This window comes from Lytechinus variegatus, chromosome 12 (genome assembly GCF_018143015.1).
Source record: "Lytechinus variegatus isolate NC3 chromosome 12, Lvar_3.0, whole genome shotgun sequence".
NCBI lineage: Eukaryota > Metazoa > Echinodermata > Echinoidea > Temnopleuroida > Toxopneustidae > Lytechinus > Lytechinus variegatus.
In genome coordinates, this window is record NC_054751.1 from 26,005,255 (window position 1) to 26,030,065 (window position 24,811).

The 24,811-nt window shown below is 35.3% G+C and overlaps 1 protein-coding gene across 4 annotated transcripts in view; it reads left to right on the plus strand.

The window, feature by feature from the left end:
- Positions 1–24,811, plus strand: part of LOC121425692 (exocyst complex component 4-like) — a 72,439-nt gene that overhangs the window by 23,647 nt on the left and 23,981 nt on the right. For all 4 annotated transcript variants that reach the window (XM_041621855.1, XM_041621856.1, XM_041621854.1 and 1 more), the window contains exon 4: positions 16,393–16,594. In XM_041621855.1, coding sequence (XP_041477789.1) covers positions 16,393–16,594 — 202 coding nt within the window. The remainder of the gene's footprint in view (positions 1–16,392; positions 16,595–24,811) is intronic.

Here is a 24,811-nt window from a genome sequence, read left to right on the forward strand (position 1 = left end):
TGTATTCAGAATGCCTAGATTCTAGGTCTAAATATGAAACACACTCGCGCATGTTTATTCAGATACCCAACTTGTTCTCTAATTTAAATCATTATCTAGTTTCAGATCACAATATCAAAAATTTTCTGCTCGCGCTTTGTGCTCGCATTATTAATGTAGGTAGACGCCATATTAATCATCCTTTTGATGATTTACAAAACATGAACAGAGTGGCCCACTTTTAGGTCTAAATCTCGATTTTTTTTTTCTGCTCGCGCTTCGCGCTCGTATCAATCGTTAAATTACATAGCTATCCTGTTCACGATTACAAAAACTGATTGAAATTTTCCATTCTTTCTTTAAAAAAGTTCAAAAATGTTCAGCTCGCGCTTCGCGCTCGCATTTTTTGATTGTTGAAATATGTGACGCCTTCATGGCTAAGTGCAAGCAGTCCTTAATAGGTACCAGTTTAAAACGTATAATTTTTTTTTGCTCGCGCTTTGCGCTCGCATTATTAATACTCATATTTTTTAGGATTTTAAAATCATGAATAGAGTGTCTCGTTCAGTAAATAATAAAGGACTAAATTTAGAAATTTTCCGCTCGCGCTTCGCACTTGCTTTAATTGTTTACTCATATACCTATTCTGCTTGATTAAAAAAAGTGCTAAGAATTTCCTTTCTTTGGGTAAAAATTTCAAAAAGATTCAGCTTGCGCTTTGCGCTCGCATTATTGGATTGTTAAATGCTACTTTAACAGGTATCTTTTTCATCAGTTCATTTCCCCTTGCGCTTTGCGTTCGTAGTCATTATTAAGTTGCATACATGTCTTTTTCAGAATAACAAACATTGCCCAGAATCAGTTCAAATTTTAGGAAAAAATACATAAAATTCCCCCCAAAATTAGCTCGCGCTTCGCGCTCGCATGATATAAATGAGGATTATGAAATTATGTATTAATTTATAAGAATAAAGCCAAGAAGTAACTAATGAGGACTACGCCTTCAAAGAAACAAACAAAAATTATCTCCGAGTTGCCGATCGGGGAAAATATGGCTGAAACAAATTTCCGACCCAACCAGCCCCCCCCCCCCATTTGGCGAAGGCTGGAACCGCTCCTGTGTCCCCCTACCTTTTGGTATTTATGTATTCATGGATTTTTTTTTTCAAGAACACATTAAAAAGTGGTCTTTATTTTTTTAATGTGATTATAAGATAATTTAAGTTAGCCTGGCCGGGAGGGAGTGGGCGCCATTTTTCGAAAAGTACACATGGGCGCCAAACATCAGGTCAAATTTGCTCCCCTCCCCTTGAAATCCTGGATCCACGCCTGGGTTCTATAACAATAACCCAATTAGGGCAATCACCCCCTGACAACTACTTCAAGGAAAATATCCCCATATTTTTTACCGCCGGGGACTGTTAATTACCCCCCCCCCCCGGAAATTTACTCTCCAGATAATTATGAAAATAATAATTGTGAAAATGCCTTAACGTGACGACATGGCGTGGTACTTCATCTTACCATGTCTTAATTAATCATTGGCGGCCGAAGGCAAAACATTTAGGGGGATCCACCTGAAATTTTGGGATGGACACCGGTAAAAAATTGAAAAGCAAATCAACCAAAATTTTAGGAGGGACCACCAAAATATTTTGACAAGGAAATAAAAGAAGGTTTTATCAACCAAAATTAGGGGGAGCAAAAATATTCTAGGGTGGTATACCTATTTAAGGGGGGGGCGTAGAAAAGAAATTGACCAAAAAAGGTTCTCAACTAAAAATTTAGGGGGACCGTCCTCCCACCTCAAATTTAGGGGGGAAAGCCCCCCCCCCGCTTCCGCCGCCTATTAAAGTAATTAATAAGCTTATTATTTCGACATAGCGATATAATCTTGTCAAGTCGATATGTCCACATGGCGAGATATGAAGTGTACAATTCCCGGCAAGAATCCCGATATATCGCCATGTTTATAAGTGGACTGACTTGGCAAGATAATGTATCTCGCCATGCGGACATAATAAGCTTATATAGTCGACATGGCAAGATAAAGTATCTCGCCATGTCGTCACGTCGATGGCATATAGAGGCTCCGTATGGCGTCTAGAGGGCAAATTTCGGGGGGGGGGGGGTGTAACAGTCCCCGACGATAAAAATATGGAGATAATATTTTCCTTGAAGTAGATGTCAGGGGGCGATTTGTCCTGTGGGTCATCGTTATAGAACCCCCGGATGGACTCGTATCAATGACCTTTTGACCTCTTGATAACATGGATTTCACTATGTTGTCCTGATCATAATTTTACACACACCGCGGACTATCGGACCTGCGGTCTATCGGGCCCGCGGTCTATCGGACCCGCGGTCTAACGGACCCGCGGTCTAACGGACCCGCGGTCTAACGGACCCGCGGTCTATCGGACCCGCGGTCTATCGGGCTGTAACCGAATAGGGTTGTATATGATTATATTAATAAACAAACATTTATAATCATATAGCACGTAATGTTTTTATGCTCTATATACTGTACACCTCCTCAGAATCTTGCTCAAAATGAATTTTATGTACATTAAAATGAATAAAATGAAATCCTTCCTTGTAAATGCAATGCATTTATTATTTCTTTTTTTTCCAATTGTTTAAAGTGAAGTCTTGATTGAGGAACACCCTTGACTGCCTTCGATCAGGGCCCTGTTGAATAATTAAAAGTAAACATCCAACTTTCCAACCAATTTTAAATTTCTTTGGAATAGAATCCTTACTTTTGATTGGTTGTTGAGCATAGTTACCATAATAATAATCCGCTTTTATATAGCGCTTAATCCATCGGAACGACGTTTCTAAGCGCTTTACAGATATATTATTACCATAGTATATAGTAAAGTTACCATTAGGCAATTACACTTGTACAACAGGGCCCAGGTGCAGTAAGATGACTCTTCTTTCTCAGAGACTCTTTTATTTTCATTGCTCAAATTTATAGTGATCTGATATTCTCTTAGGACAATAACTCATCTTAAATTTTCTAGTAATACATATAATTTGATCATTCATATAATATTTTTGAAATGATCACGCATTGGGGGAAAAAAGGCCTGTCCGGGTAGGTGTTTCATAAAGCTGTTTTTAAGTTAAGAGCGACTTTGAGAACGACTGGTGATCCCATCTTGTGGTAAATGGCATATACATTGGCGATGGTTTAGCGCGTAAGAAAGGATCACCAGTCATTCTTAAAGTCGCTCTTAACTTACGAACAGCTTTATGAAACGGGCCCCAGGAAAGTAGTTTCCCACTGTGGTCAAATAGTATTGGACCGGCATACATATGTAGAATTGTTTTGTTTCAAATAATGATAATATAGGATTTGAATAGCGCACGTATCCATCTTGCTAGGTGCTCAAGGCACTGTTATATTACCCTGATTCTGATGCACACAGCTTTTTGAGGAATTACTTCCTGCCGGTACCCATTTACCTCACCTGGGTCGAATGCAGCACAGTGCGGATAAATTTCTTGCTGAAGGAAAACACTCCATGGCTAGGATTCGAACTCACAACCCTCTGTTTGAAAGGCAAGAGTCAGAACCACTAGACCACGACGCGCCCAAATAGAGTCATTTCATCATGATATCTCAAGAAAATGTGTTGCATACAAACATCTTAAAGATTTTGAAAATGAACCCAATTTTTTATATCAAAACAATGATTGAATTAAAAGAAATAATAGCTTCGCAAATAATGAGATATTTCATGGAGCGTGTTGAAAAGCTATTGTCCAAGATGTATTCCACAAGCCCTTGTTTAAATGAGGGTGTGTGTGACATGTTGCTATTGGTCCCTAATACACCATTAATGTTCCTGTCCTTGAATTTGTCAAAGTCTCTTTTAGGGCTGTATCAAACATCCATCATAATTATCCAGAGCTTGATCAGGGGAGCTTTTCATGGACCAAACAGTTGTTATAAGCTACTAAAATTCATTGCATCTGATTGGCTCAGATTATCATTTAATTCACTGACTAGAAGCATCATGAAACACCCCCATATAAAACACAGAAAAGTGATACTTTCACCTTCAGTTGGTGTTATTTTGGGGTTGTTACTAATTTGACATTTCCACCCCTGACTGTTGCCATGGTAACAGGATGAAGTAGGTTAGACACTAAACAATGTTGTCCAGCCAAGAGGATGTTTCAATGTTTGGATTCATGTTTGGTACGAGGAGTTATGATCCAGCTCAGCTTTACAGGTTACTGACGTAAAGCGATTCCTTTGGGGAGGGGATCTGTTCTATCGTGTAAATCGAGTGGAAAATGAATCGGTTTGGTGGGTGAGAACATGATTGAAATTCATTTTTAACTCATCCGGCCCGAAGGGCAAGATGAGCTTTATGCCGTGGCGTGGCGTCCGTCGTCTGTCCACAATTTCAAAATGCTACTTCTTCGCCATTTCAAGTCTGTTTGCTTTATATGATAGCACTAGGTGGGGCATTCAAAACTTCTACACAGAATTTTGAAATTCATTAAATATGCTAATTTATGCGCATTTTTCAAAATTCACAAAAAATGCTTCTTTATTTGTTGACCGATTTTGAATTTTTGGCTTCCATCTGGTAGAGCTTCATGAGGTTCACCAAACTTCTACACAGAATTTTAAAATTTTGACGAGAACAATTTTTATGCTAATTCATGCGAAATTAATTTATGCAAATTTTTAAAAATTCACATAACATGCTTCGTCTTCTGTATTTGTTGACCGATTTTGATTTTTTTTTTCTTCCATCTGGAAAAGCTTCACGAGGTTCACCAAAATTCTACACAGAATTTCGAAATTTTGACTAGAACAATTTTTATGCTAATTTATGTGAAATTAATTTATTCATATTTTTAAAAATTCACATAAAATGCTTTTTCTTCTTTAATTGTTGACCGATTTTGATTTTTTTTCTTCCATCTGGTAGAACTTCATGAGGTTCACCATACTTTTACACAGAATTTTGAAATGTTCAGTAGAAGATTATTTATGTTAATTTATACGAAATTTATCCAGAAATCACAGAAAATGCCTTTTCTTTATTTGTTGACCGGTTTTGTTTTGTTTTTCTTCCATCTGGTAGTGCTTCATGAGGTTCACCAAACTTCTACACAGAATTTTGAAATTTTCAGTAGAAAATTATTTATGCTAATTAATGCGAAATTTCAGAAATCACAGAAAATACCTCTTCTTTATTTGTTGACAGATTTTGATTTATTTTTACTTCCATCTGGTAGAGTTGCATGAGGTTCTCCAAACGTGTACACAAAAATTTGAAATTTTGTCTGGAAATTATTTATGCCAATTTATGCAAAATTTATTCATAAATCACAAAAAAAAAATTTTCTTCATTTGTTGATCAATTTCAATTTTGTTTGCTTAATATGATAGCTCGAGGTGGTGATACAAAATTTCAACACAGAATTTTTAAATTCATTAAATATGCTAATTATATATTTTCAAAACTCCCAAATAATTACTAATTTATTTTTAAATTGATTTTGATTATTTTTGTTCCATCTGAGAGCTACATGAGTTTCACCAAGGTTCTACACAGAGTTAAGAAATTTTGACTTGAAAGTTATTTATGCTTAATTTGTGTGAAATTTATTCATAGATCACAAAAAATGCCTCAATGTCATTTCTTCATCAATTTCAATTCTATATCCTCAATTTATGTCAGTACAGTGTCAACTGGGCTGAAATTAAAATTTTGTTAAATTTCGTTGCGAGATGCTGGATGATCTTCACATCATTGATGTGCTAGTATATACATGTATGCTCTGAGGGGGGCCAACAAGTGAAAATATAAAAAATTATCAAAAAGAGGGGGGAAATGGGTAAATTCATCAATCAATCACTGCACAGATTGGCAACCTCCCCACCCCGTCCCCAACATCAAGTAATTTAATATATCATTTCAGTCGGTCAAACACAAATCTAAGATTTCAATTTTTTTGTGCGATATTAATGCCAAGCATTTTCAAGTATATGTACGCCTTTGATCCATTTTTTCATGCAACTCAAAGATAAAAAATATCTTCTTCATCAAAAAATGGAAGGAAGTCAAAGTTGATCACATAACATGTAGGTCACTTTAGATATCAAAGTGCACTTCCCTCTCCACATCCCATTGTCTATTTTATCAGTTTCTATTTTCTCATTGAAAATGCATGTTTCACTCTTATTGTTAATACTCATAGATGTGTTATATAAGTAGTTTTGAAAGTATTAGAAGTAATAAAGTAATTGATATTTATGAAGCCCTTGAGTGAAGTCTCCAATAGACTGGTTTGAAGGAATTGTGATCAATCCGGGCACCGTACCATGAAGGTTTATTAGCGATTAATCGCTAATTTGACAGAACGATTTTTCTGATTGTTTCCCAGGCAGTCAGCCTACTGAACAAAATGCACATGCAACGATGATAATGATGACATATTTACCCAGGGTAGCCACTTCAGTTACGAAAACTGGTCTTCCAGCTAGCCCTGCTGTTATTACCCCCCCCCCCCCGGCTTTAGCTGGGCTGCTTAGGTGCTCAAGCATTCAAGGAATTTCTTCCTACAGGGTACCCAGTCACCTCACCTGGGTTGAGTGCAGCAAAAAGTGGGTAAATTTCTTGAAGGAAAACATGCCATCAGATCGAAAGACAAGAGTCATGAAGACTAGACGAAGACGCCCTCACAGGCTCTTTCATTTAGCGATTAATTGCGAACCTTTGTGTTTCGGGGCCCCAGGGGATGTTTTCACAAAGGGTGAAGTAGGCTTTGTCATGCTTACACACCAACATGTGCCAACATTACCTAATGCGTGTTCCCTCTGATGATTTCACAAGAACGCGCGTATACTGAGCATGAGCTGACCCTTGCGGTGACGTATACTCCACGCAATTTAATTTAATTGCAATTTTTTATAGTCAATCTTCAATCTTTGTGCAACACCACACCCTGAAAGAAGTTCTTTCGTAATAATGTCTGTAATAAAGCAAAGAGATCGCACCATTAGGCATTAATACTAAATTGAAATTAATGTGTGAAACCCAAGCCAGTGAACACTCCATTGACATCACAATGGACCAGGATCACAATTATAACACTTCATTTCCCCCATCACCGCAAGATTAAAATGACTCTCATCCTGTCGATTTATATTCCCTCTTCACATTACAAGGAAATTAGACTATTCATTTCATATTTATAGGGGCAACATTATTGAAGGGCATATACGCAGGGTAATTGAGAAAGTATACACTGTACAGAGGTCTGTAGTTTTGCTGCTCAAGTAAAAATCTTGAGAGACCCTTAAAGCCCAAAGTTCAAACCCAGGGGGCCACTTACATTGACGAGTGGATACCATGCGCGACCAAAAAAAATTGTAAAAAGAATGTGTTTTTCAAGATGGGCACGTTATGTATGTTACGTTTCTGAATATGGAAAATACATGTTTAGGGTGCTTTTCGAGACCCCATGGTCGCGCATGGTATCCACTCGTCAATGGAAGTGGCCCCTGGGGGGTTCAAATCATTTATTTGTACTCACTATTACCCCCTCCTCAGGTTTTCTGTACAACTCCCTAATCCTACACTCTAATTCATAATATGATACTTCAAATATCTCCAGATATCTTCAAATTTTCCACAATATACAAAGTGCTTTATATGGTGATGCGATAGGTACATGTATGTAACTCTGCAGCAGCAAAGAGCAAACAATCATTAGGAACTGTCAAAAAAAATAACATAAAACAATTTGGACTTGAACTTAAGAGATAGTAAGAACAATTTACTTGAACATAAAGCGATTGATATTTGATAATTTATTTGATTTTGAAGGATTAGAGGAGTAGACACAGTATCTTGGGCTGCTCATTGTGCTATCCCATCAATTCTATTCAATGAAAAAAATACTGAAGTTTTATTAAAATGAACTGTCAACCAGCATATGAAACAAATGCCAGTTTTTCAGAATTGATTGTAAATATTGGAACGGTCTTTCCAGCTTTACATATTATAAAGTGTGTGTACAGCAGAGTCAGAATTTCAGACTACTGAAATATATGTATTCCAGTTTTGACTTTGAATAGTTCATCAGTCAGCCGGTCAATTCCATTGTGACTTATGGGACATTTGATACTTTTTTCCACATAACTGAGGTGCATATCTGAAATAGTAGCTGCACAAACATGGATTTACTTTATTAAACTGAAAGAAGAATACTTAAACTTACTGTATACAAAAATGTATGCTTTCAGCTTGGTTGCATAGGGTGCTAGATATTCAGAAATGTCATTGTGACTTATGGGACATTGATGGACCACACAAATTGGGCTCTTTTGTTCAAAGTGCCATATCTATCTCAGTTTTATGACAATGTTTTTAGATTTGGGCTTGGAGATTAACTAGTGATAGGGCTCACTAACAGTACTTGAATTGGACTTGATTCATTTCATTTGTTTCAGTAGTTGTGTGCAATCGTGTGTGACTTATGGGACAAGTGAATGTGACTGATGGGACCCTATCTCATTTCATGGAATTAACATTTCCTCGCGATGACTTTTTAAGTCAAACTTAATTTCAGCATGAATAAATATTTCCTAATAAGATGACACCCTTAATAATTCATGCCATTGTGTCAGAAATAAATTCAACAAAGGGCAGAAACATCTTTTCACGCAGTTCATTTATATAAAGGGAACATTAACCAAAAAAAAGCTTCCTAACTTGTCATCAAGTTTTAAGAACTGTAATCAAATAAGTAGAAAATAATCAATAAACAATTACAATCATAAATATTTAGCAAACAGATGAAAAATGAACAATTAGAAAGAATGTACACACTTTCAATTGTGACTGATGGGACATAATGATATGACATATTTGTTACAGATAGGACAAATAAATGTTGCTTTTCTCTATCTGTCTCATACAGTATGGTAAGAAAATGACCTTTACACTACAGTGTATTACATGTGAGAAATTAAGACATTAATGCTGCCATGAAGTAAATCAATATTCTTGTTAATATACTCTCTTTTGTGTCAAATGCTCATATTTTTCATTAGCTGTTGATGTTTATGATAAAACAGATGGATATCAGTGCACAGGCAAATTTTTGACAAAAAATATTAAAATTTTGGCATAAATTCTTTTTAAAAAATTCATTAACTGGACTGTCTAGAAAACAGTTGCAATCGCTTTCTACTATCTAAACTGCATGTACATGTATACTTGTATAGTAAAAAGTGTATTCATTTACATGGAAGATTTACCATTGTCTGTGCAAAAAATATGAAAATAATTGATTTTCATGAAAAATCCAAGATGGCTGCCAAAATTGCCAATTTGGAACCCCATGGGACACGATTTGACAAAGGGAACATCAAGATTCATTAACTATACACTTCAGGCAATACAAAAAATGTTGGTTAAAAAATATACCATGGGGATGCACCCTATCACAACTTCTTTTTTTGCCAGCTGCTTGGGTTGATATGTCATCTCTTTCATAGAAATTCTGAATGCCTGTAAGGACATCATCATTTGTAGAGTACCAAAGTGATGTTAGTTGTCATGGTGTAATGGCGGCCTGGTTCTAAACAAAATAACCTGGGGCCATTTCATAAAGCTGTTGTAAGTTAGGAGCAACTTTTCAGAATGACTAGTGATCCTTTCTTATATGCTAAAACATTGCCAATTTATGATGACATTTACCACAAGGATCATCGGTCGTTCTTAAAGTCGCTCTTAAGTTACGAAAAGCTTTATGAACCAGTGCCCTTTTACGACTATCAGAATGATGGTAACAACCAAGGACAACACAAATCATTATTTTTGCAAATACAAATGTGTAAGACGATCATGCAGCTGCGACTAGGTTTAGAACAGGCGATTCGATGTTCATGACATTATGACACCACCCTTTGGTCCTCTTTAAATGCGCATGTTCCTTTCTATTGGCAGGCGGCAGGAATGATTCTGAGAAAACTTGATTGCAAGCTTCTGAACAATTTTTTGGCATTTACAGGGGCTTTAATAGCTCTGCTCATGGTAGCCTTAAATGCATCTGAGGACTGGTGCTCTTATTTTGACAGGATCCAGAGGGTCGCTCAACTACAAAATTCGTGACTGATGGGACATTGACATAGGTTTTAATAGTTTCCATGGAACTACGTGTATATACCAAGTTCACATCATATGTAAAACAGTTGATGCACACTCTAAGGGGACAAGAAAACCAAGAGAATGATCTGGACCTAAAAAATGACTAAAAGCTAGGGTGAAACAAACCCAATTCACCTGCACTCAGCTTTGCATTTTAGCGATCATATTCAGTTTTCTCCTTCTTTCTGGACTGGGCACACAATGCAAACTTATTTTTTGTTGTTCAGTGCACTGCCTTTGATATTCAGACTGTTTTTTCTGACAGTCAGCATACTGTTCTCCAGCTTTTAAGCATTCTTGTCTCTCTCTTTGCTGTCATGGACAGCTTTAAGGTGGCATGGTTTACGAACTGTATATGTGACTTATGGGACATGTGACTTATGGGACTGAAATGTATGTCCCCCCAGTATAGCTATTTCAAGTCCAATACAGATGCAGCTTGATTTGTTGAAGCAAGCATGTACTATGGTAGATAAAAAAGTCCAATACTTGTCTCCAGGAGTCTATGGCAGCATATGAGGGAAACTTAATGCTCAAAACTGTGACTTATGGGACATCAAACATACACACCTTGAAATGTATTTTGTGCCTCATAGTTTCACTGCAGCGTGTAAAACAATACAGCTAATGGTAAATTATTGCTTGGAGGTCACATGGACAGTGGGATTTTTCATCAGCACCCTTTGCTTGCCAGGAGCCAAGGATGGGTGAAAGTTGTACATTTTCTATGAAATCTTAGTACCACAATGCAACAGAGTGTACATTGCGTATTTTATGAATGAATGAGGGTATAGTAAATATAAGTGTGTTTTTGTAAACCTTAAACTGTATACTTATAAACAGTATAAACAAAATTGCTCCGAAAAGAAATTTTTGAAAATGGAAAAATGCAACATTTGGCTGGAATTGACCAGCCATGAGTTTTGTAGTGTGAATGGGGACTAATCATAACTTCATCCCAAAGATTAGGAAATTCATATCCTCTTAGCTATGATTCTAATCGGTATATCTCCCAGATAGCAACTTCACTTTAATACAGCACGTCTTCTCAATCAAGCAACCAATTAACAACAGTCGGAACAAGTTGCTTGATGAATCCATATGTACATGACACAACAGGAATAAATTGCAAGTTGTATTCTGGATTTAATACATGAGTTAGGAAGTATTGTATGCAGACTGATGAAAGATACTTGTGAAATTCACATAAAAAACTAAGATGATTTTGAGGAAAAGGGTTGCTTTTCATTCATTTGTTGACTGTGTTCGGTATTTCATGATTTACTGTAGGCCTACATATTTATTTAGTGAAAAATTAAGGTATACCTTCCTGATCATAGGCCTGTACTATTACAGAGAACAATTTCAAAATAGGCAAAACATTACAAAATTAGAACTTTACACAGCATTTCGGAGTTTCACTGTCATAAACAGTGAACAAGCCTATAAAACCCAGTGGGCAAACAATCATGTAGGCCTATGTACATGATATTGAAGCCCAGACACTCTTGATGAAGTGCCTCTTTTTGATACGAAGCATAAATCACTTTCCTGTGAAAACAAGAAAGAAAATCTGTCACATGACTTGACCATAGGGAAAGTTTAATCATCTGAGAACAATCACAAATTTTGAGCGCTTTTAATATGCATTCAATGAATGGAAGTACAGAGAATAGATAAATAGATAACCGTGTCAGATTATCAATACCTCTTGCAAATTTCAATGTACAATTACCATTAAAGTGATCAGTTAGCATTAAAAAGTGGACAGTTTTTCATGTGGGTGCTTTAGTTATCTGTGTGTGTAGAGCAATTTTTTCAATTGAAGCATTTGAAAATAAATACCATATTATTTATATTTGAAATAATATGGAATATGAACCTCAGAAATGTTTCAAATATTATAGCAGTCCTTCCATACCATTTTGTATTTGGAGGACAATCTAAACTAAGCTTGAGATTTTATTTGTAAATTTTGTTTAATTTTTTTGTTGGGGGAGGGGGTGAGATAATTTTACTATATACATACTTTATGGGAATTGCTGTTTTCCTATTTTTCTTTTACAAAACACACACACACAAAATAATCTGTATTTTTTTTCAAGTAGATAAAAATAGAAAATAATATTCCATGTAAACATTTATTTTTTTATTATTTCTATTAATTTCATTGAAATATATTAAAAAATTAAATTGTAATACTTCCGATCTGGTTCTAAAATCCAAGTCATGAATAGGAATCACTACATGCAGAGGGTTTAAGAATTTAAATAACAAATATGAGTGTCATTAAAAGGTCAGTATTTGATGAATTGACAAGATTCGTTATCAGACAGGAATTGTTTCTTTTCCTTACTGACTCAGGGTTGGTCATGTTCATGAATTTGATTTATGATGTTAACAGTGTACATGTAAACTTTCAATCACATTAAACATTGTACAGTAAAAGAATTACTATTATACATGTAGTACTAATATGTTTTACAAAGCTCTATAATCTGTAACAAGGGCAAGACATCAAAAGTAGACATAACCTACACCAACGGAGTGTGACAAGAAACCTGCAATCGATTACAAGTCCATTTCTAGTCCCCAAATCGATCATAATTCTTCTAATTAATTGCAAATTTTCAGTTGATCGCTGGTCTGCTTGATACATGTATATCAACAAATGTAAATTGAATTGCGTTAGTTAAAATTGATCTCTTGCTTGTAAATTTGTAACTGGAATTTGCAATTGATTGCAAATATTTTCTTGCAACACCCCCTATAAGAGTAATTACTATATACTTATAATTTGTTGATACAGACTGAAGCTTCGAACTGTAAGAAAAATAACAGGAGATCGTGCCCATGCATTCATGGTATTTTTTTTGGCAGCATAGAATAAAAGAAAATTATTATTCCCGCTTTCTTCATTTGAGTTGCTGGAAGTTTACTTTCAGAAGGGGTGGGGTGGTTGCTGAACAGTAGAGGGACACTAGAAAATACATGATTGGTCAATGTTGTAGAATGTTAGTGAAAGAGAGAAAGAAAGAGGAAAAGAGATGGATATGAAGACACAGGAGTTAGAAGACATTTTGAAATTGGGGGGGGGGTGTATATCAGAATCAAAGAACTGTGACCCCAATTTGGAAGCCAACCACTAGTTCTTAGGATGTGGTTTTATGGCCAAGAAGGGATACCACTCCCAGATAAAGTGTCAAACTCTTGCACCTCTCTCTTCAGACAGCAATGCCAATGAAAAGCTATGTTCTCACAGAAATAAAATGAAGAAATATTATAGTAACTAGTTATCTTCTATACGTGTATATATATATATATATATATATGCATGTTTAATACGACCATCAGGAATAAGCACTAGGATAGCACGCACCAATAATATTCAATAGATTTGACGGCAAAATACTCAAAGTTCAAATGAATATACTGTAGGTTATTTTTCTCTTTTGGTTGTTTTTTGGGGGGGTGGGGGCAGTTGATCCTGTCCCTCTTCAGTTTCAAGTTTCCAGCAAGTGAAACATAATTATTTGCTTTGCTTGTAGCTCATTTTAATGACTTGAATTTCTTGATTTTGTCTTGGTTTATTTCATAAAACCATATTAAGTATTACCAAACTTCTATGGAATGCTAGTTTAGGTTTCTTTTTCCCCATTAAACCGTTCATCGATGAAAATGATAACATACTGAAAAAAATTATTGGATTGTATTTTATGTCCATATTTAAATTTTTTCCTAACTCATTTCATTTCAAAATTGAATTTTGGACACTTTTAACAATAGGTTTATATTGATGGACGAGTCTGTATTAGGCACTGTGTGGGGCATGGGCTTAGCCAATCAAGTGTTAATTGCTAAACCAGTAATGGGTACAAGAACAACTAATGTGTTTTTGGTCATACTGAACCCTTCATTGATGTTTTAAACTTTTATATGTAATCAGATTTACATGTATAAAAGTTACATGTATAAAAGTTTCAAACATCAATGAAGGGTTCAGTATGACCAAAAACAGTTTAGTTGTTCTTGTACCTGTTGATCTGATTCTTAATAAAAACGTAAATAAAAAAACTTTATACATGTAACTTTAACATTTCTAATACAGTGATGTGGTGTGAACCAAGATGATAGACCAACACTGTCTCTGAACTACATGTACACGTAGCACAGACAGTCATGATGGGATGCTCGGATATTCAACTTAGAAATATGACTCAGATCTGATATCCTCTTAGAAACAAGAAATACTTCCAAATAGCATTTTCCTTCATATCGCCGTGGTAACGATGGTTTATCCCATCCATTATTTTTTTTTCTTGGATTACGCATTTGGCTATTAATGTACATACTTGTTTATTCTTTTGATAATTAAAAGTGCAACATGCTTTTTATCATAAGATAGATCACAGTTCAATGTACTTTTACTCAAGATAGTACACAGTACAATACACTTTCACCTTTCACTATCTGCATGGTCCAGATAATGGTACGACCCTCAATGTGATTCTTGATCGAAAGCTATTACGCCTGTATTGTGTTTGATGGTCCACTCAACATCTAATCTACCCCAACAAAAAGGTGATTTGAATTTTTGAATTAAAAAAGAGAAAAATCCAACAAGCATGACATTGAAAAAATAAGCAAAAGTTATAAAATGTTGTTAAATTTCCTTTTACTATTTTACATCCGATTTTGATAAGATTTTCAGCGTTGGATGTTCTCTTGTTATTCAAATCAAAATTTCACTTGGGTGGACTTGCCCTTTTAATCATAGGCCTATAGTAAGTACATGTAGAAGGAAAACTGTAATACTTGTTCATGTAGTTGATTTGGTTCATGATTCAGGGCCCTGGGACATTTTTTTTTACAGGAGGTGCTGATGTATGAATTTGACAAGCCAAAAAAAAAACAAAGACAAAGAAGGGTTTCACCACAAAACGTATGTTATTTTACTCAATATATGTCTCCGTTTTGCCACACCTACCAGAATTCCAGGGGGGGCTGCCTATGGAGAATAACACACGCAGCACCCCCCTCCCCCCCCCCCCCGGTAAATCTTGGGGGTGCTCCTGGGCCCAGCACCCCTGCTTCCCAGGGCCATGCATGAGTTTTCTTGAAATCTGCTTGGACATGATTGTCAGGCTCTCTGCATTTCACAAGATAAGAAGTCTGGACGATGAGCAATATTTTATTTGTGGTCAATAAAAACACTTCCCTTTAATGACCATTAAAGGTCAATTTCTGAGTGACAGTGTGTTGCACCATTGCCTTAAAATATCCACAAAATTTGCAGTCTTTAACAATTTACTAACAATATCTTGATCGTCCATCTAATTTTGTAGTACACATGTACCAAAACCATCGTGAATATCAGCAAAATTTTCAGTATTTAATGATTCTTAAACTTCTACTTGTAATATTGAAATCTTCTTTTTTTTGCAATTAACTATGTCACCCTTACATCCTAGCATACATTAACATTTACAAGATTGCAAAAATAGCAAATTTTCAGTTATCATCCATCTTGTTTTTTGCAGTAGATTTTATTACTACAAAATTTTCAGTACTCAGTGATTTTTAAACTAACAAAATTCTTTGTCTTCCATCTTTTTGTTTTTTAACTATGACACCCTTCCAAGACCATCCCAGAATATAGCATCATTAAAATATCAGCAAAATTTTCAGTCATTGCTTTTTAATTTAACAATATCTTCCATCTTCTTTTTTTTGTAGGAAAATATGACACCCTTACCAAGACCATCTTGAATATCAGCAAAATTTGTGGTATTTTAAAGATTAATGCCAGTTGTGGTAATTGAGTTTGTACAGAATCCAATAAAATGACCACCATAGCGTCTGTACCCACATAAAAAAAATATGTGCCAAAGTATTCAGGAAGATATTGTGTTATTTCTGAGAAATTAGCAAAATAAGCGTGACATTATCACAATCTACAACGTTCTTTTTCCCAAGCAATAATAATACACTGTCCCACATGTGCTTATTTTTTGTTGGTGATTGTTTTTCAGTATACATTTCATGATTTTACAAAGTTCAGTTATTGTGAATGTTTCAGATAGATCTGCGATGATTTAAATAGTGACAATTACATGTAACCTTGGTTTTACAGACTTCCTCATGAAATCAGTGTTTAGTGCAACTTCTTTCCTTTATCTTTAAACTAATAGTTTCTTTATCCTCCATCTTGTCTTTGCAGTAAACTATGACACCCTCACCAAAACCATCCAAGCATACAGCAGCATCTCAGGGCGGATCAAGAATGCCAGGGAGAGGACCAAGGTCGTCAAGGCGGACCTTCTATCCTGCAAGGAACTCCTCCACTGCAGAAGGGACGAGCTACGCAAGCTATGGCTGGAGGGGATCGAACAGAAGCAGGTCCTAGCACTCCTTGATCAGATGTAAGTTGGTTTGTGAAAATGGGGATTTTGTAATTCAATAGGAAGCCATAGTGCTAAGTAATTATGGATAATCCTATTTAATTTTTAAAATAATAATATGGACCGTTTACATTGTACAGTTAATAATAAATTAATATACTCTACTGCACTTAAAACTTGGTGGGTGTTTCATAAAGCAGTTCGTAAGATAAGAGTGACTTTAAGAACGACTGGTGATCCTTTTCTTGTGGTAAATGGTATTTTCATTGGCGAAGAATTAGCGCATAAGAAAGGATCACCGGTCGTTCTTAAAGTCACTCTTAACTTACAAACAGCTTTATGAAACGGCCCCCTGGTATCATATTATCACCCCGGCTGTAGCCAAGCTGCCACATACATTTGGGTGCTCAAGCATTCAAGAAATATCTTCCTACAAGATACCCATTCACCTCACCCGGGTTGAGTGCAGCACAATTTGGGTTAACTTCTTGCTGAAGGAAAGCATGTCATTGCTGTGGGAATTACTTGTCAAGTAACATTTGGGAATGAGCAATTGGTTACATATTAAAGACATATGATTGATTTTAAGACCTAAAATTTGATTGTTATGGTTGCAAGGTGCATGCATATCCTTGAACCAAGCATCCAAGTGAGAAAATGGGCATACATTTATTCTGACAAAGAACTATGTGAAACAAGCCAGTAGCAAGGGGGGGGGTCAGGGGATTCGATCAAACCCCTTAATTTTCCAAAGCAAGAAAAATAGAGGAGAGAAAGAGGTTCTTGTGAATGAAATACCAATGATGACCTTTTTTTCAGTTTTGCTTGTCAAATTTTTCAGTCAAGAAAGAGAAAGAATCAAAACCCCTTATTGAAACCCCTGGCTACAGGAGCGTCTCATGAAAAGACTTGATGTTTGATGTTTTTCCGACAAAATTATCTGACAGGTCTATCAAAGTAATAAATGGATGCCTGTGCTCTTTAGCCAATCCGAAACAAGTGACGATGTCAGATCTGATAAATGTCAGACCACAAATGTTGATGAAACTTTAATACATGTACTTGCAGTTCACTGTATCTAATTATTATGTCACATTAATTTTCAGACTCCTCCAAAACTAGATCTACAGAGTACAGAACCTTTAAAGAGCATTACTTGTACATTTTTAACAGGTGCAGTGCAGAGAAACTGATTTGGAATATCCCCCTTCTCATGCCAGTTGAGGGGGAAGGAAACATATCCAGATTGTATTGTGTCAGCGATCATAGACAAGTGCTGACAGCAGATTGACGTAATACATGACGTAATATATGTAGTGAAAACATATGGTACATAGAGTTCATAAGTACTATCTGGGCTCCCATAATAAAGTTTTATAGTGCTTTATAATTGCAAGGCTTATTTCTGTGATTAATTGCATTGATTATTGTTCATGGTTAGTCAAAGAATTCAGCCTGATCAGTGGCGGATCCAGGTGGGGGCCATCTGGCCTGTGGACCCCCCCCCCATTTAGTGGAATATGTCATGCATAGCCGAGGCATGTGAGGACCTTTGTCGTTGTTTTCTTGTCAAATCCTGGATCTGCCCTTGAGCCTACTGATCAATTGCAAAGCTGTGTGTTACAGATCCATTTTTGTGTATTATTTGCAATTCCTATTATCTTCTAGATCTCTTTCTTCATGTATCTTGCTTTCCTTCTCTAATTCATTCTCTTTTTTTTCTCCCAACTAAATAAATTAATTATTTTTTTGGAGCATGTCTCCTCTTTTAGTTTGGTTTGATTTTATTTTACTGTATAAAAATCTAAATAATATACAATGTACAAAATGAAGATTATCGTGAAATAAAAACTTTTAAGGATATGGATGGAGCACTCTCATCAGCACCATTGATATTTAATTGCCTTGTTCAGGTCCAATTATCTCAATCTCTATTTTGTCTTGTTTTTCTTTTTGTCCTCTCATTAGTAATCCTTCTGTCTGTCTTTCTGGTCTGCCCATCTCTCTATCTTCTATGTCCTCATTCTCTCCTCTACATATTGCGCCTCCTCCCCTTTTCCATCTGAAGTGCTCTTAAATACAATTTTTACCTCTCTTATTAACTTTCCCATTTCCTTTTCTTACCTAAAATCTAACTCTTATTTCGGCTCTTGTGCTCTTTTCTCCCAATCCCGTCCTATCAGCTCGTGCCATCACATCAGTTCACATTAGTTATTGCGTCTGGTCGGGCATTCTCATAACCTGACCATTCAAGAAAAGGACTCCCTACATTCCCAAAAGGTTGGGTCCAGTTAACCCAATAATTTGTGAAAATGAAAGCAAAATTGTTGTATGGTCAGTTAAACTGGACCCAACGTTTCGGGAATTTAGGGGGTCCCTTTCTTGAATGGTTGGGTAGGCCTATATACGCGATTGCCTGACCCGTCGTGATAAACTGATGTGAAGGCAGAAGCCATTCTATCCCACTTTTTCTTTCAACCTTGTGAAAACCCACAGTTTTCATCTTTCCACCCCACCCTACCTTATCATCCTCTTTCTTTATCCTAGATTTCAATATCTCCCCAAGACCCACCTTATTACAACCAGATGTACAATTGATTGTAATGACGTAATGATTGTAACTTTTTCAAGTCTACATGTACATGCAAACCATCCACAAAAAATAGGTTCAGATTTTGATTTTATCATTTAATGTATTTATGCATGTCCCTATTAAATCTTATCACTGTATTTTTACTTTTCTCTTCTGCTCTACCCTTCTTCCTCGTGGAGGAAGTGACACATTTTAATAGAAAATAACGTCAATGGCCTAAAAATTGTAGTCACCTGTGTAACTGGCTGATCCAGGGGGGGGGGGGCAAAGCCGGCCCGTTATTAACCATAAACATAAATCAATATTTGTAATGTAAAAAATGCAGTTTAACAGAAGTGTGCCCCCTTCCCTTTTGAAAGTGAAGACTTTTTTTCTTGCTTGTCAAAGTATTTTGTGGACGAAATGTCTTTATTTTTTTTGTTAAAATCTTTTTTTTTCTTTTTTCTTTTTTTTCTCTGGAAAATGTGCCCCCCCCCCCCTTTGGAAAATCCTGGATCCGCTTGGACCTTTGTGGTTAGGAAAGCAAAACATCAAAAACAATATTGCTTAAAATAACTTTAAGGCCTTTTATAGTAGATTATTTAAACCAAAATATTAATAAGTAAAAAACATTTATGATGTCAGGGATCATTAATATTCAGATTAAACCCACTATACATGTAGAAGTCCAGAATTAAGATACATATTCATTATTCATCATCCATGTAAATTCAAATTGGGTAATATGCAGTGCAAGGATACATAACACATACATACATACATCATATTAATCCCTCATTAAAAAAAAATAATTTAAAGCAAAAATCTTTAGATACAAACTCAAGGAATTATTGGAACATTACCAGATACTTTGACTAAATTAATGATTTCCTTTGGATTGTGGCTTGTAAACCCTCTTGCTAATTCTTATGATCTCTTGAAAGTACTGTGCCTTCTCAAGAGGTCTATAATTTATAGATACATGTACTTTTTGATAAAAGCATTGAGCATTGTGGTTTTGTAAACCTGACTAATGCCATTGAAAAATAAAGGGGGGGGGGGTGTTGCACCCACAAATGTAATAACGCCCACAAATGTAATAACGCCCACAAATGTAATAACACTTTACCCACAAATGTAATAACGCCCACAAATGTAATAACACTTTACCCACAAATGTAATAATTTTTGATCGCCCACAAATGTAATAATGACTTTACCCACAAATGTAATAAATTTGAAGGGATTTTTGGCGAATCCGTTCTAAACTAAAATCCTATAGTAATGCGTTCATATAGCACAAAAGTGCAAAGTCTTTTTTTCAGACCGGGTTAATAAAACATCAAAGTACAAATATAAATCCAAAGTCTTTTTTCCAGACCCGGTTGTTTAAAAAATATAATAAAGGTCCAAAGTCTTTTTTTCCAGACCCGGTTGTTTGAAAAATTGTGATATAAGTCCAAAGTCTTTTTTCCAGACCCGGTTGTTTCAAGAATTTTAATAAGTCCAGTCTTTTTCCTGACCCAGTTATTTCAAAATTTATAATATAAGTCCAAACTACGATACGATAATGATATTCCTGTGGAAAAAATGGGAATCGAGCTTAGTCTTTTCTCCAGACCCAGTTAATTAAAACTGGTGGAATTAATGTCTTTGTTGTTGTTTCAACTTATACGGTGTATATTGTGAATATATGCACTAAGAGTAAATTGAGAATCAAGCGTAGTCTTTTATCCAGACCCGGTTACCTGTTATTTAAACATTATGAATAACAGTTTAAAAACAGTATAAAGACCCCATAATCTTATTAATGCTGGATATAGCGTAGTCTTTCAGCCCGACCATTTTTTTCTTAAAAAAAACGCTAATAGTAAGAATTAAAAAAAATCAAAGTCTAAGACCAAACAAACCTTCAACCTAAGAACCTGTTTTAAAAGAGGTTTAGAGTGTTGTCTTTATTCCAGACCTAAAACAGTTACGAAGAAAATCTAACATAAGACCTTATATTCTTATTCTCGTTGATAACACGAGTTTTAAAACGTACTCTTTCCTCCAGACCCGGCTATTAAAAAAAAGTAACTGAAAAACTTCGAATCTAAGACCAAATTTCCAAAGTTTCACCCAGTAAAAATATGTCTTTTTTTTAAATAATACTACTACCCCTACAAAACATTGTAATAACGCGTGGGTAAAGCAGACATCCTTTCTCCAGACTTGGTTACTATTTGAAAAATGAAATAGTTTTTACAAATATTCTAAAACGAATACCCAATAATCTAATTACTGTGGAACAACATGAAGACCGATTGTCGAAGATCGACTTTCCTCCAGACACAATTATTTCAGGAATAAAAAATCAATAAAACTCAACCCCCAACAGCGAATCTAAGAACCAACAATCCTCCAAATTAAGACCATGCATGTAGAAAAGCACACGTTTAGAGCGTTGTCTTTATTCCAGACCCGGTGATTTAAAAATGATTTAAACAATCCTAAAAACAAAAGACTCATATTCTTATTCTTGTGGAATAACACGAGTATTATGCTTAGTCTTTCGTCTGGACCCGGTTATTTAAAAGATAAAGAAATATTGAAAAAAAATGACAGCTGAGACCAATCTTCAAAATTAAACCCACTTAAAATGCTTGGGCTTAGAGTGTTGTCTTTACCCCTCACCGACGTATATTATAACTTTTGAAACGACCGGGTCTGAAAAAAAGACTTTGGACTTGCATAATTTTTTAATTAACCGGGTCTGGAAAAAAACTTTGGACGTTTATTATAATTTTGAAACAACCGGGTCTGGTAAAAAGAATTTGGACGTATTTGAAAAACCGGGTCTGGAAAAAGACTTGGACTTGTACTGTAATATTTCATTAACCGGGTCTGGAAAAAAGACTTTGAACTTTTGTGCTATATGAACGCATTACTATAGGATATTAGTTTAGAACGAATTCACCAAAAATCACTTCAAATTTATTACATTTGTAGGTAAAGTCATTATTACATTTGTGGGTAAAGTGCATTATTACATTTGTGGGTAAAGTGTTATTACATTTGTGGGCGTTATTACATTTGTGGGTAAAGTGTTATTACATTTGTGGGCGATCAAAAATTATTACATTTGTGGGTAAAGTGTTATTACATTTGTGGGCGTTAATAGGGCCTGTTTCAAAATTGGTAACCATCATGCTTATTTTTGAAAGTTGTTTTTAAACGATGTTTTTTCATTTTTTATTGATGATTCATATCTCCTCTTTCATGAAATATAAGTATCCATTCAATTTTTACAACTTTTCTTGAATTTTTCGCAAATTTTATAACATGATGCAAATTTGAAAGCATGTCGGACGGAATTCTTTCTCTGAAATTAAATGGTCCTAGGTAACACTTAATATCTTTGTTTTGAAACTGCATGTTTATAAATATTAACATATATATCAATCATCCTTTTTATACATTAACTGGAATCATATATGTAGAAATGAATGATTCCTGCAATTTTAGAAAAGGTAACTCAAAATTTTCTGTCCGACATGCAAAAAATTTCCAAGAAGTTTTCCCTCAGAAAAACCATTGACAATTTTATAGATTTTTCCCAGCCAAGTATCAATGAATTGATTGTAGTCTTAGAATGAATGATGATTTTTAAAATTTACCTGCACCTAAGTAGGAAAAAATAAGGATAACTTTTTTTTCCATCCGACATGAAAGTGGCATGTCGGACGGAATCTATTGAGATAGCACACATTACACTTCTGTTCTGCAGCTTTCAGTGTACAATAACCTCATATATTACAGTTCAGATTCTGGACACACACAATACACAAACTTACACACAATTAAACAGTACTTAGGTATGGTATTTTCCTGCAATCTGATTGGTCAGAAGTGATGTACACTTTCAATATGTAAAGCACATGGCTTGGGACCTTCCTCTTGCTTTCACCTTTCCAGTATGGCAGTGTATCCTATTGCCGGACACCTTTATTTCAGTGCTTTAAAAATGACAACTAGAGGAAATACAATGAAGAAAAATTATACCTTGCTATTCCAAATATTCTGAAAATTATAAATATGATGAAATTATTTTATATTTTCCAATCGTTTTCTTTGCACCGCACTTGCCGCATACCCCTCCGCGAAAAACAATTATTTTCGTGCGTGACAAATTACATCATAATTCCGGACGCGCGACGGACGGGTAAAAATATTCTTGATTATAATGATGTAAGAAAGAGTTGGTGTGATTTTTTCATGATATATCATCTCATGAGTAAATTCTAAGTTTTTGTTTGCTTTCTTATATCGATTTTGAGCAGATCTTTGTAATAAATTGGTGTTTGCTAACTAATTTCATTAAAAATTTTTTTTTTTGATTGCGTGTTCGATATGGCACTTTCCAGTATTAATGCTCGTTCATATCGTGACCCTCAGTCAAGTTCTATCGATGCGCAGACGATCGTTGACGGCTTTCTATCTACCTCGCGCACGGACGGCCGGGGTACATACCTTGAGAACTAGCCGTCGACGATCTGATCGATGGAGCGGACGAGATTGAAATTCGGCGAATTAGGCCCGAAATTAGGTCCGTATTGCCATCAGAAAATAGATCAATTGGGATCAATTGTTAATGCAAAACTATGTTATATGATATTTTAAGCATTTTCTGTCATTTTAGAGAAAAATAAGGTAAAAGTTGGATTTTTTCGCCTTGTTTTTGCAAACTTGTTCTTTGAATTGATCTGTGAAACTGAACTGCGGAAGTCTTACCGTACGAAATTGATTTCGTACGCAGTAATATGCGCGTCCGGAAATATGATAGTGTCCGGTAATACAATACGTGACTATACTTGTGTTTTACTGGCCAAGGTAGTGTCCTGTTTTACTGTAGAAAACTAACATTATGTATTGCTTTAAGCATTTTCTAAATGAATAGTAAGAAGTTTAAAACTCAGAGATGCATGTGGGATACAAAATTTGCCCAAAATATAGCTGAAGAAAATGATAATCTACTTCATAAGATGCTCATGTTTTTGGATTGGGGAAGGGAGGACTCTGTGCACTTTAGCAACTCAGTGCATGGGCTATAGCCTATGCACAAATCTATCAAGTGTCTTGTGGAAAGTTAAAATAATACTTGACTGCAATATTGTCTGCTTGTTTTACAATTCAATATGAGAGTGCACTGTTTTACATCTGAATTTGTGAATGATAATAATAATAATAGGGTAAATAATAATGATAAAATGATAAAAATAATTTTTCATAATACCTGAAATCAATTTTTGTTTCTCAATTTTTATGAAACTGTATCCCACAATTTGTTATAACATCCTAAAAATAAACAGTGAAAAAAGAAAAAAAATTCTGGATGTGTGCAAAGAACTTAAAACTTATTTAATTTACCATCCTGATGAATTTATTTCGCGAAAAAGCTATCGTGTTTTGGTTGTGATTTTCAGTGTCCTTGAAGTTGCAAGAATGTGGGAGCGTTCAAAAAATGCAATTAGATGCAAAAATTGGCGTGACTCCCTTGATGCTCAAGATCGAAAAGAAAAAGACAGAAATAGAAAACTTAAACAAAACAAGGAAAAATATGAGTCTGCTCTTCTGAAAGACAAGTGTCGTAAGAGAATGAAAGCAAGAAATGCTTCCTTGTCTTC